At 40.0% G+C, this 15,039-nt stretch overlaps 2 protein-coding genes across 2 annotated transcripts; both read left to right on the top strand.

Annotated features, from left to right (window-relative positions):
• Nucleotides 1-1,279: 1,279 nt before the first annotated feature.
• Nucleotides 1,280-4,912, top strand: clrn1 (clarin 1). The gene is made up of 3 exons (XM_074680009.1): nucleotides 1,280-1,912; nucleotides 3,278-3,457; nucleotides 4,004-4,912. Exons 1-3 carry the CDS (start codon nucleotides 1,660-1,662, stop codon nucleotides 4,267-4,269), a joined length of 699 nt encoding a protein of 232 aa, XP_074536110.1. The 5' UTR covers nucleotides 1,280-1,659; the 3' UTR covers nucleotides 4,270-4,912.
• A 3,869-nt stretch (nucleotides 4,913-8,781) lies between these two features.
• Nucleotides 8,782-13,937, top strand: mindy4b (MINDY family member 4B). The gene is given in 10 exon segments (XM_074680003.1): nucleotides 8,782-8,849; nucleotides 9,022-9,153; nucleotides 9,296-9,415; nucleotides 9,867-9,958; nucleotides 10,154-10,319; nucleotides 10,955-11,020; nucleotides 11,122-11,192; nucleotides 11,370-11,460; nucleotides 11,528-11,704; nucleotides 13,506-13,937. Coding segments are annotated over 10 exon segments (1,410 nt in total). The 5' UTR covers nucleotides 8,782-8,786.
• Nucleotides 13,938-15,039: the final 1,102 nt, after the last annotated feature.

Below are 15,039 nucleotides of genomic sequence, written 5' to 3'. Positions count from 1 at the left end.
CACTGACTCATTAACTGACTCAAGGTATCTTAGCCTCATCTTCATTAACTATATTCATAATACTCTCAAAACAATAGGAAAACAAAACTGAATAAAAAAAACATAAAAATTAAGTACATACTGATCACTCACCTCCACCATCACGGCTCTCAGCTGCAATGTAACAAGAGAGCTTTTGATATTCACCATAGATTAAGAAACAGCATGCTGGATTAGGCCAGAGTTAAGTATTTGTCTCAAAATACCAATCAAAGCCAAAAAATGACTATTATTTGTTCTTAAAGTAGTGCTGTCAGGCGATTTAAAAATGATCGAATTAATAACAAATCCTGTAATTAATCACATTTCAAATCTCATATCTGCCTAAGGTCCCCAAATAAAGAATATGAATTCTAGGACATCACAAAATTGCTCTGCATGACAAATAAAATGAAAACACAGAGAAGAGAAGATTTGTCCACATTTTTATTAGTGATTGAATAAAACGAAGGTCAGGGCATCTTGTTCAAAAAATTTTGTAATTTATGATACAAGTAATGATACGTCAGGCTGGAGCAGCTTCTGTGTTAAGAAAATTTGTCTTTACATGCCACTGCCATGTCACGTCAATGTTTTGATTATAGTTATCTGCAATACGATTATGACTATCCCTAATTCCCTTTTCAAATATCTGCATTTCCATTTTGACTAGTCCAAATTCTATTTTACGGATTTCTACAATTCATTTTGCCTAGTCAAAATTTAATTTTGGATATCCAAAAAAAGATTTTGTAGATATCTTGAATTGAACTGAATTGTTTTTAAACAATTTATATATTTTTTCAGTGTAGAACTTTATTTAACATTAAAGGTAATACAGACGACCGGGCTATACATGAATTTTGTGTCTCATTGAAATAAATCTATATAATAAATACAGTATCATCCATTATTTATATTCCTAATACATTTAAAACAGTAGGAAAATAAAATTAAATAAAAATACATAGAAATAAAAAACATAAGACACATGGAATTTCATCTTACAGGGGTGTGTGTTCACTTTTCTAGTTTGACATTAGTTTTAAAGAGGGTAAATAAAAATTTAAGTCTACAATAAAAATACTAAAGTTAGGTAAACACCAAAAATGTAAAATTGTCTCTGGCTCATCACCAGCATCTTGGAAATTAATTTGTTACAAGGGTAAATATCATTTAAAATTTTAAAATCTCTTATTTTATTGGGAATGCAGAACTGAAAAGGACACAACCATGCTTCGCGCCAATTTATTCCCTCCAAATGTGAATCCCTGTTTGGCCCTCAGGTGTGTTACTTTAGGTGAGAGTGATGACGAAAACTCCCTGTGCTCAAACACTTCCTGTCCCGCCAGCAGGGGGCGCCACCTGACCTCCTCACGGTCCCGTGAACACCGGTCTCCATCTGTCCCTCATGCCCTGCCTCCCGCTGTGTTGTTGCCATGGTGACCGGGTCGTCACTGAGGGTCCCGCTCTGTGATCCTCTGCCGTGAGACCTGCGCTCACCTTGACCAGGGCCGTCTGAACCGAGCCCGTCCGCTGTGTCTGTGGGTGGAGGCTGTGAGGGGGGGCGAGCAGCCTGCCCCCGGTCCTCCTTCCCCGGCTCGGCCTGACGCCCGGGCCCCCTCTCCCCGTCCTCCCGCCATGCCGAGCCGACAGAAGCAGCTCCTCTTCTCTCTCTGCGGCCTCTTCGGGCTCTGCAGCGCGCTCACCGCCGCGGTGTCCGCCGGGCTGCCCTTCTGGCTCCACGGAACCGTGCTGTGCCGGACCGGTGCTGAGCTGGTCAACGCCACCGGACCCGAACTGGACAAGTTCCTGGGTCGGCTGAGCTACGGCCTGTTCCACGGAGAGAGGGTGAAGCAGTGCGGGCTTGGAGGGCGGCCGTCGCGCTTCTCATGTGAGTAAACACCTGTGTGTCCCACCTGTGTGTCCCACCTGTGTGTCCCCACCTGTGTGTTACACCTGTACTCAGGTGTGTTTACTGTGTTACACCTTTAGACAGGTGAGTTGTTTATTGTTTCTATGTCGAGCAGGTGAGCTTCAGGTGAGGTCCCACCTGTTCATCAGTTATTGATGAGCTGTATCTGTGAGGGCGTGAATAATTCAGGGCTCCTGTAAGGTGAGGCGAGCAGGGATCGGTCTAATTCCTGGATCAATAACATGTTAGACTGTTCAATTTGGCTGTCTTCACCTGAGTTTCTACCTGAGAACAGGTAGAATGTAGACTTTCTCTCGCATTATTCATTACATTATACTCAGGTACAGTCTGCTAGAATCAGATTAAATATAGTATAATCAGATTAAATATAGTATAATCAGATTAAATATAGTATAATCAGATTAAATCAGTTATGTTCATATTTAATCAAGTATAATTAGATTAAATTAAGAAGAATTGCATTGAATCAGTTATGGTAACGTAAAAAAAAAGGAATCAGATTAAATCATGAAAAATAAGATTAAACCTGTTGTAATCAGATTAATTCATTCATAATTGAATTAAATCATGAAAAATCAGATTAAATCATTCATAATCAGACTAAATCAAGAAGAACCAGATTAAATCAATTCTAATCAGATTAAATAGTTTATACTCAGGTAAGATCGGTTATAGTCAGATTAATCAGTTAAAGTCAGGATGAATCATTTATAAACAGATTAAATCCAGAAGTATCAGATTGAGTAATTTATAATCAGATTCTATCAGATTTATTCAGATTAGATGAATTATAATCAGATTATATCAGGTATTATGAGCCACAGGTGTTGGTTTACAGGTGTTCATAGTTTAGTCCACATGAGTCAGGTTGTGGTCTGACGTAGTGCCCTGGTCTCGCAGAGGGAGCAGATCTGATCAGATCGTTAAAAGGAACAGAGGGCCCAGTGTGATGAAGCTCAGGCCAATCAGAGAGCAGACAGTTAACGAGCCATCCTTCACTAACGAACTTCTGCCTGAACGAGCAGGAAGAACTCAGCGAGGCCTGACGAGCAGAAACAAAGCTGCTCTGTTTGAGAAACACACACACACACACACACTCAGAGTTAGGGTGGCCGGACCATTGTCAGGACTTTAACTGAGTCAGGCGACCTTCTCACGTTTGCTCTGATTTAACCCTTTATTGCTAAACGTCTGAACCTCTGACTCATCAACAAAAAAAAATAGTTTCCTTGAAACATGTTAAAAAACATATTCTTATTTTAAAATAACACAAAAATATTTTGTAAACAAAAATAACAGGTTTTATTTAATGTCCCCTCCCAGTCTTCCCAGACCTGCTGAGCGCCATACCAGTCGGGCTTCATGTCACCGTCATCTTCTTCTGTGCTGTGGTCATCCTCTTCTCGTCTGTGGCCACCGGCTTCTTCTTCTTCAACGCCTTCGGCCGGCCGTATGAGACGCTGCAAGGCCCTCTGGGACTTTACCTGTGGACCTTCATCTGCTGTGAGAAACTCCTCCTCCTCCTCCTCACCTGTCTCTGCTAACACCTTTAGCTTCTTTAGCGTGTAGCAAACAGAGCAGTCATTCACTAATGGTCATGCATGTGAAATCAGAAAGTTGTAAATACTGATCAGATGAAGTGCTGGAAAATATTCTCATCATGGATTAAATTTCTTATTTAATGTTATTTATAAAATTGCTGCGTAGAACATTTATAGTGTGCTAAGTATTAAATAGAAAACTACACAATAGGTTTTTTTTCCTCTGCCTTATTGACATTATTTTTTGCATCCCAACGTAAAAAGCCACAAAAGCCGGTATAAGCTTGTAGCAAAAACCTTTTTTAGATTCACAAAACACGGATAGATCCTCCCTTTGAGTTTTTAGTGAACATGGTTCAGGATGACATCATCAGATTCACTCCTCTCTCTGGATTGTGCTGAATGAACTGCTAATGTTATGGTTTTGGACCAATCAGAGCATCCCTCCCTCTGACTGTGAAGCAGCGTGTCTGTATGAACCTGTTCTGATGGTGTTACCTGTCCTCAGGTGTGTGCAGCTGTCTGGTGATGATCCTGTTTGCGTCGGAGGTAAAGCTCCAGAATCTGTCGCAGCGGATTGCGAACTTCAACGAGGTGAACTTCGTGTTTCAGACGCACAGAGAACGCTACGACCGCTGCTTCTGGCTCTTCTTCCTCATCTTCATCCTGCACGCGCTCAACCTGCTGCTCATCCGGCTGGCCGGGGTCGGCTTCCCTTTCCAGGACAGCAAGGAGGCGGAGCTGGGCGGTGGAGCGGCCGACCTCATGTACTGACGCCTGTGGAGCCACGAGACTGTGAGGGAATCAACCACCAGCAGCCAATTAAAGCACAACACGCATCACTTCCTGTTTGAAAGACTGAAACTAAGAAACATTTCCTTTTATGGAACAATGAAAAACGTTTCCTCTGTAAAAAACTTTCTTTATCTGACAGAATTTAAATTTGTCTCTGTGATCACCATCAGTCTTGGATTAAAGTCAGTCTGTGCTCAGATTAAAGACGTCTGTGGTTGCCTCTGTCTTAATCTCACCCTGACACAGACCGTCACACATCAGGCTTTAGGGTAACAGATAATCTCACCTGTCTGTCAAAGAGGCCACACCCCTTTACCCCCTTTCTGATCTTGATTCTGATCCTGGCCCTGGATCTGGATCTGAGATCTGTAGGAGGAAGCAGTAAGTTTTCTTTATCATGTGACTCTGAAGCTGTCCATCAGTCCACCAGTCCATCAGTCCGTCTCACCTGAACCCGGTGACAGCTCACAGAGAATCACACAATCTGAGGAGGACCCAGATCTTCCTGAGTCCAACCAGTGGGTCCTGTGGGGGGGCAGTGTCATATTGTCTCATTGTGTGTTTAATGATGGTGTCCTGTTCAAGAGACGACAATTAAAGTCCAGGATTTCACCCCAGGTTGGCAGTCCGACACTTTACACTGTAAAAAAACACTAAACTGTCTTTCCACTGTAAAAACAGTTTACTGCCTCAACAGAGTAAAATCTTTACATGTCTTTACTGTAAAAAACACTTCAAGGTCTGTACGATGTAAAAAAAACACTTCACCGTTTTTACAATGTAAAAAACACTTTACTGTCTTTTCACTGTAAAAACAGTTTACTGCCTTATCACTGTAAAATATTTAAATTTCTTCACTGTAAAAACATTTAACCGCCTTTACAATGTAAAAAACACTTCACTGTTTTTACAATGTAAAAAACAATTTACTGTCTTTCCACTGTGAAAAAATAGTTTACTGCCTTATCACTGTAAAATCTTTAAATTTCACTGTAAAAACGCTTAACTGTCTCTTTACTGTAAAAAACACTTCACCGTATTTACAATTTAGAAAACATTTAGTTGTCTCTACACAAAAAAAAAAACAAACTTTACTTACTCTTCGCCGTAAAAGAAACATATATTTCTATTTGCTGTTGAAAATAACTGTCTATATACTGTTAAAAAACTTTTTTCTCCTTACACCTTAAAAAACATCTGTCTCTACACTATAGGTACAGTAAATCCATTGATTTACTGTCCCAACACTGGCAAAAACACTTTACTCTTACTGAACTTGAAAAAAAAAAGACACTTTACAGTCACTGCAAAAACTACTTTATTGTTTTAAGATGTAAAAAAGACTTAACTGTCGTTAAACTGTAAAAATCTTTTTTCAGTAAATATTAAAATCACTTAACTGTCCTAACACTGTAAAAAAACTTTTCTGTTTTGACACGGAAAAAACACCTTGCAGACTAAACACTGTTAAAAACACTAAACTGTCTATAAACTGAAAAACAACAATACTTCACTGTTTAAAAAGACTTAATTATGTTTACACTGTAAAAACACTTAAGTGTTAAATTCACTTTAAAAAATTAACTGAAGTATTTGTTTTAGCTCCTCCTAAATGAAATATGTACACAAAGAATGGTGTAGTCATGGATTAAGTTATGTTAACTTTTAGTTTAATTTCAAACTGATTAAATGAAGAAAGGAGTTTAAAGAGTGGACAAGGGTGTGTGTGTGTGTGTTTGTGTGAGATGGGTCTATGTGTGTGTGTAAAGAAGAAGCTGTCAGTCTCCCAGGTGTAGTTCCTCTGTGATCGTCTGCAGGTAAGAACTCTGTCTCTGTCTCTATTTTGTTTAATATTTATTCAAAGTTAAAAACGTTACTTCAGAATTTAAGAAAAAAAGGTTGAGTGCAACAGCTGCCTGTCTGCCTGTCTGTCTGTCTGTCTGTCTGTCTGTCTGTCTGTCTGTCTGTTAAAGGTAAATAAACGCTGGTTCTTGATCCTTTCTGATCAGACTTTGCTCGTCCGGCTTTGAGCTGAGATCAATTCAAACTTTAATCTGCTGAGGAAGATTTAACTGTGCAGTCACATTAAATTTAATTATTAAAGTTAATTTCTCCATTGGTTTGGCTCATGTAACTCTGAGATCATTTGGAAAAACTCTGTGGTTCACCTGAAGAAGCTCAAATATCTCCCAAAACTTTTCACTCGTGTCATAAGTAAAAACTAAATTTCTTTCATTTATAAATAACCGGTGCCTCCAAAACGCAGTATTAAAGCTGAGTTACTTTATGTGCTTTGACTAAAGTGAGATGCTCTCTCAGGATATTTTTGTTTCCAACATTAATCTGAGGAATAACTGTTTTTATTTTTTAATGCAGAAAAAGAATCAGACAGGGTCTATGAGCTCACAGCAAACATCAGCCCTCTGTCTCCTCACCTGTCTTTGTGTGTGTGTATTTGTCCAGATGGAGGCGGAGCTCCAGCAGATCCTGGTCCAGGTGTCTCACCTGCAGAGCTGGAAGGAACAGTAAATATCTTTCTCATCAGTTGTTTTTATGTATTTTCTTCTTTTATTTTGAAAGTTTATTTCACATTTTGTTAAATATCACTTTATTTTGAAAGGATTTACCACCTTTTGAGTTAAATTGTGTTTTGTTCCTCTGCAGATCGGAGACTGAACCTGGGGCTGTAAGTCTGTCAGTCAATACATACTTATATATATATATATATATATATATATATATATATATATATATATATATATATATATATATATATATATATATATATAACTACAAAAAAACACTAACACAAACAAAAATCCAAACAAACACAGAAACCCTCAGAGGGGTCAAAGGTCAGCATCTGAGGTCAGGTAAAAAGGATTTAGAAGACAGAAACTGTGCACTGAATAAAATACAACAATCAAAACAAGACGAGAAGAAGAAGACGAAGCAGAAGAGGAAGAGGAAGAGGAAGAGGAAGAAGGTGCTGAAGAAGGAGTTTGTCCTGATGGAAGTATCTGATAAATAAAAAACTCAAAAAGGACGATCAGACTGATCACATCAGAAGCTTTTTGCCCTCAAAGGCCACCGTAGCTTCAGTCTGAGTGGTGATGCTGTTGATGTTAATGCTGCTGATGCTAATGCAGGACAGTGATGCTGCCCCCTGCTGGTCCTCACTCTGAACTGCACTGGCTTTCTCTTTAGGCTGGCCATGTGTGTGTGCGCATGTGTGTGTGTGCGCATGTGTGTGTGGGTGTGTGAGAGATGCCTGGAAAGTTATTCCCCCCCCAAACACACACACACACACACACACACACACACACACACACACACACACACACACACACACACACACACACACACACACACACACACACAAACAGTCTGAGTGTTTGGTTTCACTTCCTGCTGCAGGTGTTCTCAGTGTTTGTCTGGCTGAGCCAGGAGCAGCAGATCTGCGGTCATCATGGACGACTTTAACTATTATAACTATTTTCACTACTTTAACTACCCAAACCACTAATTCTACTAACTCTACAGACTGAACTGACTGACTCTCTGAGCATCAGTGTGGCAGAGGAAAGGTTTGAAGAGCTCTGATCTGAAGGTCTGTGTTTTAGAGACACATCAACTCTGGTGCTAAGAGTAAAGCTTTCAGTGTAAGCATGTGAGATATATAGATGTTAGCTGCTGGTTGGTTAAAGTTAATGCTGTCATTGGTTAAAGATGTTAGCTGCAAGTTGTTATAGTTAGTGCTGTCATTACTTTAAAGATGTTAGCTTCTGGCTGTGCGCACAATTTTAGTGCTGAGTGAAAGTTAGTGCTGTAATTAGTTAAAGATGTAAGCTGCAGGTAAGTAATTAATAGTGCTGTTATAAGTAATGGATATAAGCTGCTGGTTTGTAAAAGTAACAAGGTCATTGATTCAAGTTAGCAAGTTAGTTAGTTATTTAAAGTAAGCATTGTCATTAACTAAAATAAGCGGTCATTAGTTAAAGTTAGTGCTGTTGTTAGTTATTGTTAATTCTGTCATTGGGTAAGCGCTGTAATTAGTTAAAGTTAATGCTGTCGTTAGTTAAAGTTGGTGCTGTCATTAGTTAATGTTAGTGCTGTCATTTGTTATAGTAAGCGCTGTCATTAGTTATAGTTACTACTGTCATGGGTTATAGTTAGTGCTTTCATTAGTTATTGTTAGTGCTGTCATTAGTTATAGTTAGCGCTGTCATAAATTAAAGTTAGCACTGTGATTAATTATAGATGTAAGCTGTTAGTAGCTAGTTAGTATAAGTTAGTGCTGTGATTAGTTTAAGTTAGTGCTGTCATTTATTTAAGTGAGTGCTGTGGTTAGTTAAAGTTAGTACTGTCATTACTTACAAATGTTAGTTGCTTGTTAGTAAAAGTTAGCGCAGTCATTAGTTAAAGCATATGCTGTCTTTAGTTACAGTTAGAGCTGTCATTACTTATAGATGTCAGCTGCTGGTAAGTTGTTGGTAATGAAAACCTGCAGGCTGGACTACATTGAGCTGCTTCAGCAGGAAGTCGCCAAAACATCAGATGTGAGTGAGCTCAACATAAACTCTCACACTCTAATACTCAGCAAAGCTACTTTATCTTTAACTCACTCTGCAGTTAAAAAAATTTACGACAGGTACTGCATCTTTCACTCAATCTACAGTAAAGATAGATACACTGATAATTACTGCTCACCTGCGCTCCTCATCTCCTCAGAGGGAGAAGGAGGAGAGTCCAGGGGAGGCCCCGCCCACTCCCAGGCCTCTCCCACAACCCTGCTCCATCCCCAGGAGGCTGATCATCTCCCCAGGACTTGGAGGAACACCTGTCAGTCAGCAGCTGACCGAGGTGAACAGTACTACCTGTCCGTTTGTCTGTCTGACTGTCTGTCTAATGTGTATTGATACGTTTATGTGTTGATATGTTTGTGTTGATGTGTTTGTGTGTTGATGTGTTTGTGTGTTTCCTCTCTGTGTTGTTTGTTGCTCAGAGTCTGAGGAGGATCCTGTTTGGGGGAACATTTCATGTCTTTAACTATGAGTGGAGGAAATCTGTCTTCAAGTTCAGAGAGCCTGACTCTGAGCTCTCCTACGCTCTGGACACTGACAGGGTGAGACAAGCCTCCTCCTCACAGTAAACAACAACAACAACAACAACAACAACAACAACAACAACAACAACAACAACAACAACAACAACAACAACAACAGTACATACAGAACAACAACCACCAGAAGAGGAAACCTCAGGCACAGACTGATGAACTGACGGACGTTTTGTACAGCTCTGTGTTCACTGCTGCTCTCTCAGTAAACACTTTCTGGCTCAGGTGTGTCACATGATTAGATTCAGGTGTCTCCTGTAAGAAGACACAGGAGGAAACAGTGTCTCAGTTTCGTACCTGATCCAGATCAACAACACACACAGTCATTATCGTTTTAATGAACGTTGGGAAGGAAGTACAACAGTGATGATAATGATAAATAATAAACACAAGGAGTGACATTACTCAACGTGTGTGTGTGTGTGTGTGTGTGTGTGTGTGTGTGTGTGTGTCTCAGGGAGGAGCTCGGGCCCTGCAGATGGTGATCCAGGCTCGCATTATAAAGTACCTGTTGTTTATCAGACAGAGCGGTTCAGAGACCCTGCACAGGTGAGGACAGACAGGTGTCCCTCTTCATACTCTTCTTTAACACATCCACCTGTCCCACCTGTCCCTGTTAAGAGTTTTGTTGTCAGTAGCTTCTACAGTCTGTTGTTCTGGGCTGGGGGCGGAGCCTCAGTGTGAAAATCTCACCTGTGCTAGTGTTAGTTACCTTACCTGCGTCTGTACCTGTGTCCCCTCCAGTCTGTGTGAGTTGGGACAGAGAGACCAGGAGGGGGCGCTAGCTGCTGCATTGTCTGACAGCCTGTGGTTGGCTGGCCAGGAGGAGGGTGCCACGGTTACCTTGGTTACCAAAAACTTCTGCATTACACCTCACCTGGACTACAAGCTGGATGACTTCACAGAGAAGGTACCTGACACTCACCTGGACAGAAGCTCCACAATGGACACGCACCTGTTTAACACCTGTTCACCTTTAAAACACCTGTTTATCACCTGTTTACATCCATTCACTTGTTAAACACCTGTTTAACACCGGTTCACCTGTTAAAAACCTGTACACCTGTTTATCACCTTTTAATCACCTGTAAAACACCTGTTAACCACCTGTTTAACACCCATTCACCAGTTCAACACCCATTCACCTGTTGAACACCTGTTTATCACCTGTTAAACACATTTTAATCACCTGTAAAACACCTGTTTAACACCCATTCACCTGGTCAACACCCATTCACCTGTTGAACACCTGTTTATCACCCGTTGAACACCTATTCACCCGTTTAACACCTGTTTATCACCCATTCACCTGTTTCAATCCTGTTTACCTGTTTGCACCTGTCAAACATTTATTCACCTGTTAAACACCTGTTCACCTATTTAACACCTTTTCACCTGTTAAATACCTGTTTACACTTGTTTAACACCTGCGTACCTGTTTATCACCTGTTCATCTTTTTATCACCTGTTTAACACCTGTTCATCTTTTTAACACCTGTTTATCACCTGTTCATCTTTTTAACACCTGTTTAACACCTGCTCCAGCTGCAGCTGTTCACCTTCAGTCGGAAGGAAGAAGTCACAAAGTTCCTCCTCCATCACCTGCAGTGTGTGAGTGATGAATTGATCACCTGTAGAGTGTGTGTGATGGTTTGTACTCCACAGGTGTGTGAGTCAGGTCAGTGAAGTCTTTTTCTTCTTCTGTGGTGCAGTTTACTGAAGAAGGCAGCCATGGAGTCATCCTGTTCCTCTACAGCCTCCTCTGCTCTCGCACAGTCCACAGGTAAACTGAACACCTCACCATCATGTCAGTGCCCCCTACAGGCTGGAAAGATATCTACCCCCAACTTCTTAATCCACTAAAACACACCTGACTGTTAAAAACACACCTGACAGTGGCAGGAGAAGTCTTAAAAGCCGTAGTCTCTTCTGACTCTTTGAGCTCTGCTTTTCCTCACAGACTGAACCAGGACATGGACTCCTCCTCCTGCTCCTCCTCCTCCTCCTCACACCTGCTCCATCTCCATCTGGGAGACTTTGTGTGTCAGCAGGTGAGCACTGAAGCTACACTTCACCTGTTTTCCTTCTGAGTGGGATCACCTGACCGTGTGTCTATAGGCGCTGATTAACCTGCTCCTGATTGGTCGAGCCTGTCCTCACGTCTTTAATGGGACCTTGATCTGTGATGAGCGAGGTCATCCTCTGGAGCGCCCCCTGCAGGGTGTTTTATCCCGTGGTGATGTGGGTTACCTGCACTGGAGCAGAGAGCAAGTGAAGCACGGTAGACTGCCACAGGTGAGGCTGACGCATACGGGTCTGAAACAAGACCAGAGCTGGGACTATCACAGTCTGTAAAAGTCTATAGAAGTCTACAAAAGTCTATAACAGTCTATAAAAGTTTATAGAAGTCTACAACAGTCAACAAGGGTCAATAACGGCCTAAAACAGTCTGAGTCTAAACCAGTCTACAGTAGGCTATACCAGTCCAATATAGATTGGTCTACAACAGTCTACAACTGTCTACAACAGTCTACCACAATCTACAAAAGTCTACATAAGTCTATAACAGTTCAAAGCAGTCTATAACAGTCTATAACCCTCAAAAAAAGTCTTAAACAGTCCATAACAGTCTATAGATGTCTACAAACCTCTATGACATTATACAACAGTTTATAACAGTCAATAACAGTCTATACAATCTATAACAGTATACAACTTTCTAAAAAGTCTAGATAAATCTAGATCAGCCTACAACAGTCTGTAAAAGTCTATAGCAATCTTAAATAGCCTATAACAGTCTACAGCAGTTTACAACGGTCTAAAACAGTCTAAAAAGGTCTAAAATAGTCTAAAGAAGTCTACAGATGTCTATCCAAAAGTCTGCAGCAGTCTACAAAAGTCTTTCAGTCTATAACAGTCAATAGAAGACTGCAGCAGTCCACAACAGTCTATAAAAGTCTACAACTGCTTACAACAGTCTGAAACAGCCAGACAGTCCAGAACAGTATTTAGAACTGTATAACAGTCTAAGACAGTCTATAAAGGTCCAAAACAGTTTACAACAGTCTTTAACAGTCTACAGAAGTCTAGAACAGTCTACAAAAGTCTTCAAGTCTACAAAAGTCTATAAAAGTCGATGACAGTCTACAACAGTCAATAAGGCCAAAACAGTATTTATAACACTCCAACAGTCTACAAAAGTCTGCCAGTCTAAAACAGTCTTTGGAACTCTACAGCAGCCTCACAGTCCAAAACAGTCTATAGAAGTCTAGAGCAGTCTACAAAAGTCTGTAACAGTCTATAACCGTCTAGAACAGTCTATAATAGTCTTTTAAAGACTACAACTGTCTACAACAGGCTGACAGTCCCAAACAGTCTTTAAAACTCTACAACAGTCTACAACAGTCTATAAAAGTCTACAAAAGTTTAAAAAAGTCTACAACAATCCATAAAATTCTATAAAAGTCTAAAACCTTTGGAAGATACAACAGCCAATCGCAGTTTGTCACAGTCTACAACAGTTTGACAGTCCAATACAGTCTTTAGAACTATCTATAACACTCCACAAAAAAACAGCCAATAGCAGTCTACAACATTCTAAGTCTACAACAGCCAATAGAAATCCACAACAGTCTACATCAGTCTGTCACAGCCTGAAAAGTCAACAACAGTCTTAGTCTATATGACAATCTGCTAGTCTATTACAAATGTTGTCTGTAACAGTTCATAATGTCTATAACAGTCTATGACAGGCTGAGTCTAGAACAGTCTAGAACAGTCTTTAACAGTCCATTAGATTCCTAACATATCTGAGATTTATTGTGGTCATGTTCAGACAATGAAATCTGAAAACATAAACTTGTGTCGATAAAGCAGAAACCCTTCCAAACTAAAGACCAGCACACAGAGCCCTGAGTCTGGGACCTGGCTCATAATTAACTACATCCAGACAGAGAACTGCTGCAAATCTCTCAGAGTAATAATGATTTAGTATTTTAGAATTGATCATTATTAAACTTAAAACTCCAAAACTCGGGTTGCTCCTGGCGCTGGCTGGTGGTGTGATGCATTTCTTTAACTCTGTATGTGTGTGTAGGTGGGCAGCATGCTGAAGACCCCCAGGTTTCCTGTCTGGCTGTGTCGTGTGAATGACAGTCTGTCAGTGCTGTTCAGCGTGAAGCGCTCGCTGCTCTCTGATTGGAGGATGGAACACCTGTTTCACCTGTACTACTACAACGGACAGAGCTCCCAGAAACACACCTGTACGCTGACTGTAGGTAAGACTGCTCACACCTGACAGCTGGGGAGATCGGATCACTCCAGATCAGGCTCTTATTACAGCTCAGGTGTCTGACTGGTTTGGTTGTTACCTGTCCGTCCTGCAGATACTCACTCTCACCACTGGGAGGCAGCCTCTGCGGATCAGGACGGGGACCTGGAAAAGAAGAGTCCGTCTCTGGAAATGACCATCAGGACAAAGTGGGAGGGGGCAGCTATAGACTGGAACGGCACCTCTCCTTTCTACTGAACACCTGAGTCTGCATGAGTCCACCTGCAGACCCAGACCCAGCCTTGTAGTCCAGGTCCACAGAAACTTCAACTCTGGTCCTGATGCTGCGAAAGACGTGTTTAAAGATGTGTTTGAAGCTCAAAGTGATTCATCATTAAAGGGTTCACACCTGAACCGAGCGCTGTGCTGATTTCAGTCATGTCACAGAGAGAAATCACTGAGATTGAAGAGAGATTAAAGTGATAAGAAAAGAGATTAAAGACATGAGAGGGATTACATAGATAAAAAATAGCAATGAGAGAGAGATTACAGAAATTAAAGGGAGATTAAAGAGATAAAAAGACTACAGTGATAAAAGAGAGAGTACAGAAATAAGAGAGATAAAAAAAAAGATTACAGAGATGAGAGATTACAGAGAAAAAGGAGAAACTAAAGAGAAGAAAAGAGATAAATAATAAAAAAGAGAAATACTGAGATAAACGAAGATTAGAGATAAAAAAGACTAACAGAAAAAAAAAAGAGATTACAGTGATAAAGTGAGATAACTAAGTTAAAAGAAAAAGAAAAAGGGAGACAAAATAGAGATTACAGAGATAAAAAAAGAGATCACAAACATAAGAGAGATTACAGGAATAAAAAAAGATTACATAGATGAGTTTAAAAAAAAAGATTACACAGATAAAAGAGAAATTACAGAAATAAAAGAGATTACAAAGATGAAAAAAAAATTACAGAGATGTGAGATAAATTGCAGAGAAAAGGGGGAAACTAAAGAGCAAAAAGAGATAACTGATAAAAAGAAATACTGAGATAAAAAAAAGATTGGATAAAGATTATAGAGAAAAAATAGAGATTACAGTGATAAAAGGGAGATTACAGAGTTGAAAGAAAGAGAAAAAAGGGAGATTATAAAGAGAGATTACAGAGAAAAAGAAAAATTTCAGAGAAAAGGAGAGATAAACGAGATAAAATACTACTGAGGTAAAACATAGATTACAGAAAAATTAAAGAGCTTATAAAGATGAAAGAGGGGTGAGAAGACAAAAAGACAGAATAAGTTTAAAGAGATTACAGAGATAAGAAAATATTACATAAAGAAGTATAAAATAAAAATATATAT

This window comes from Halichoeres trimaculatus, unplaced genomic scaffold, assembly GCF_033239565.1.
Source record: "Halichoeres trimaculatus isolate MK-OKI-2021-1 unplaced genomic scaffold, fHalTri1.1 fHalTri1_scaffold_9, whole genome shotgun sequence".
NCBI lineage: Eukaryota > Metazoa > Chordata > Actinopteri > Labriformes > Labridae > Halichoeres > Halichoeres trimaculatus.
This window is presented reverse-complemented; position numbering and strand designations above follow the sequence as displayed.

What these genes read in the sequence shown, in the direction of transcription:
- clrn1 (XM_074680009.1), top strand. Translation starts at nt 1,660, where the DNA reads ATGCCGAGCCGACAGAAGCAGCTCCTCTTCTCTCTCTGCGGCCTCTTC. An exon ending in GCGGCCGTCGCGCTTCTCAT is followed by an intron (nt 1,913 to 3,277) that starts GTGAGTAAACAC and finishes GTCCCCTCCCAG; the next exon opens with TCTTCCCAGACCTGCTGAGC. An exon ending in CCTGTGGACCTTCATCTGCT is followed by an intron (nt 3,458 to 4,003) that starts GTGAGAAACTCC and finishes ACCTGTCCTCAG; the next exon opens with GTGTGTGCAGCTGTCTGGTG.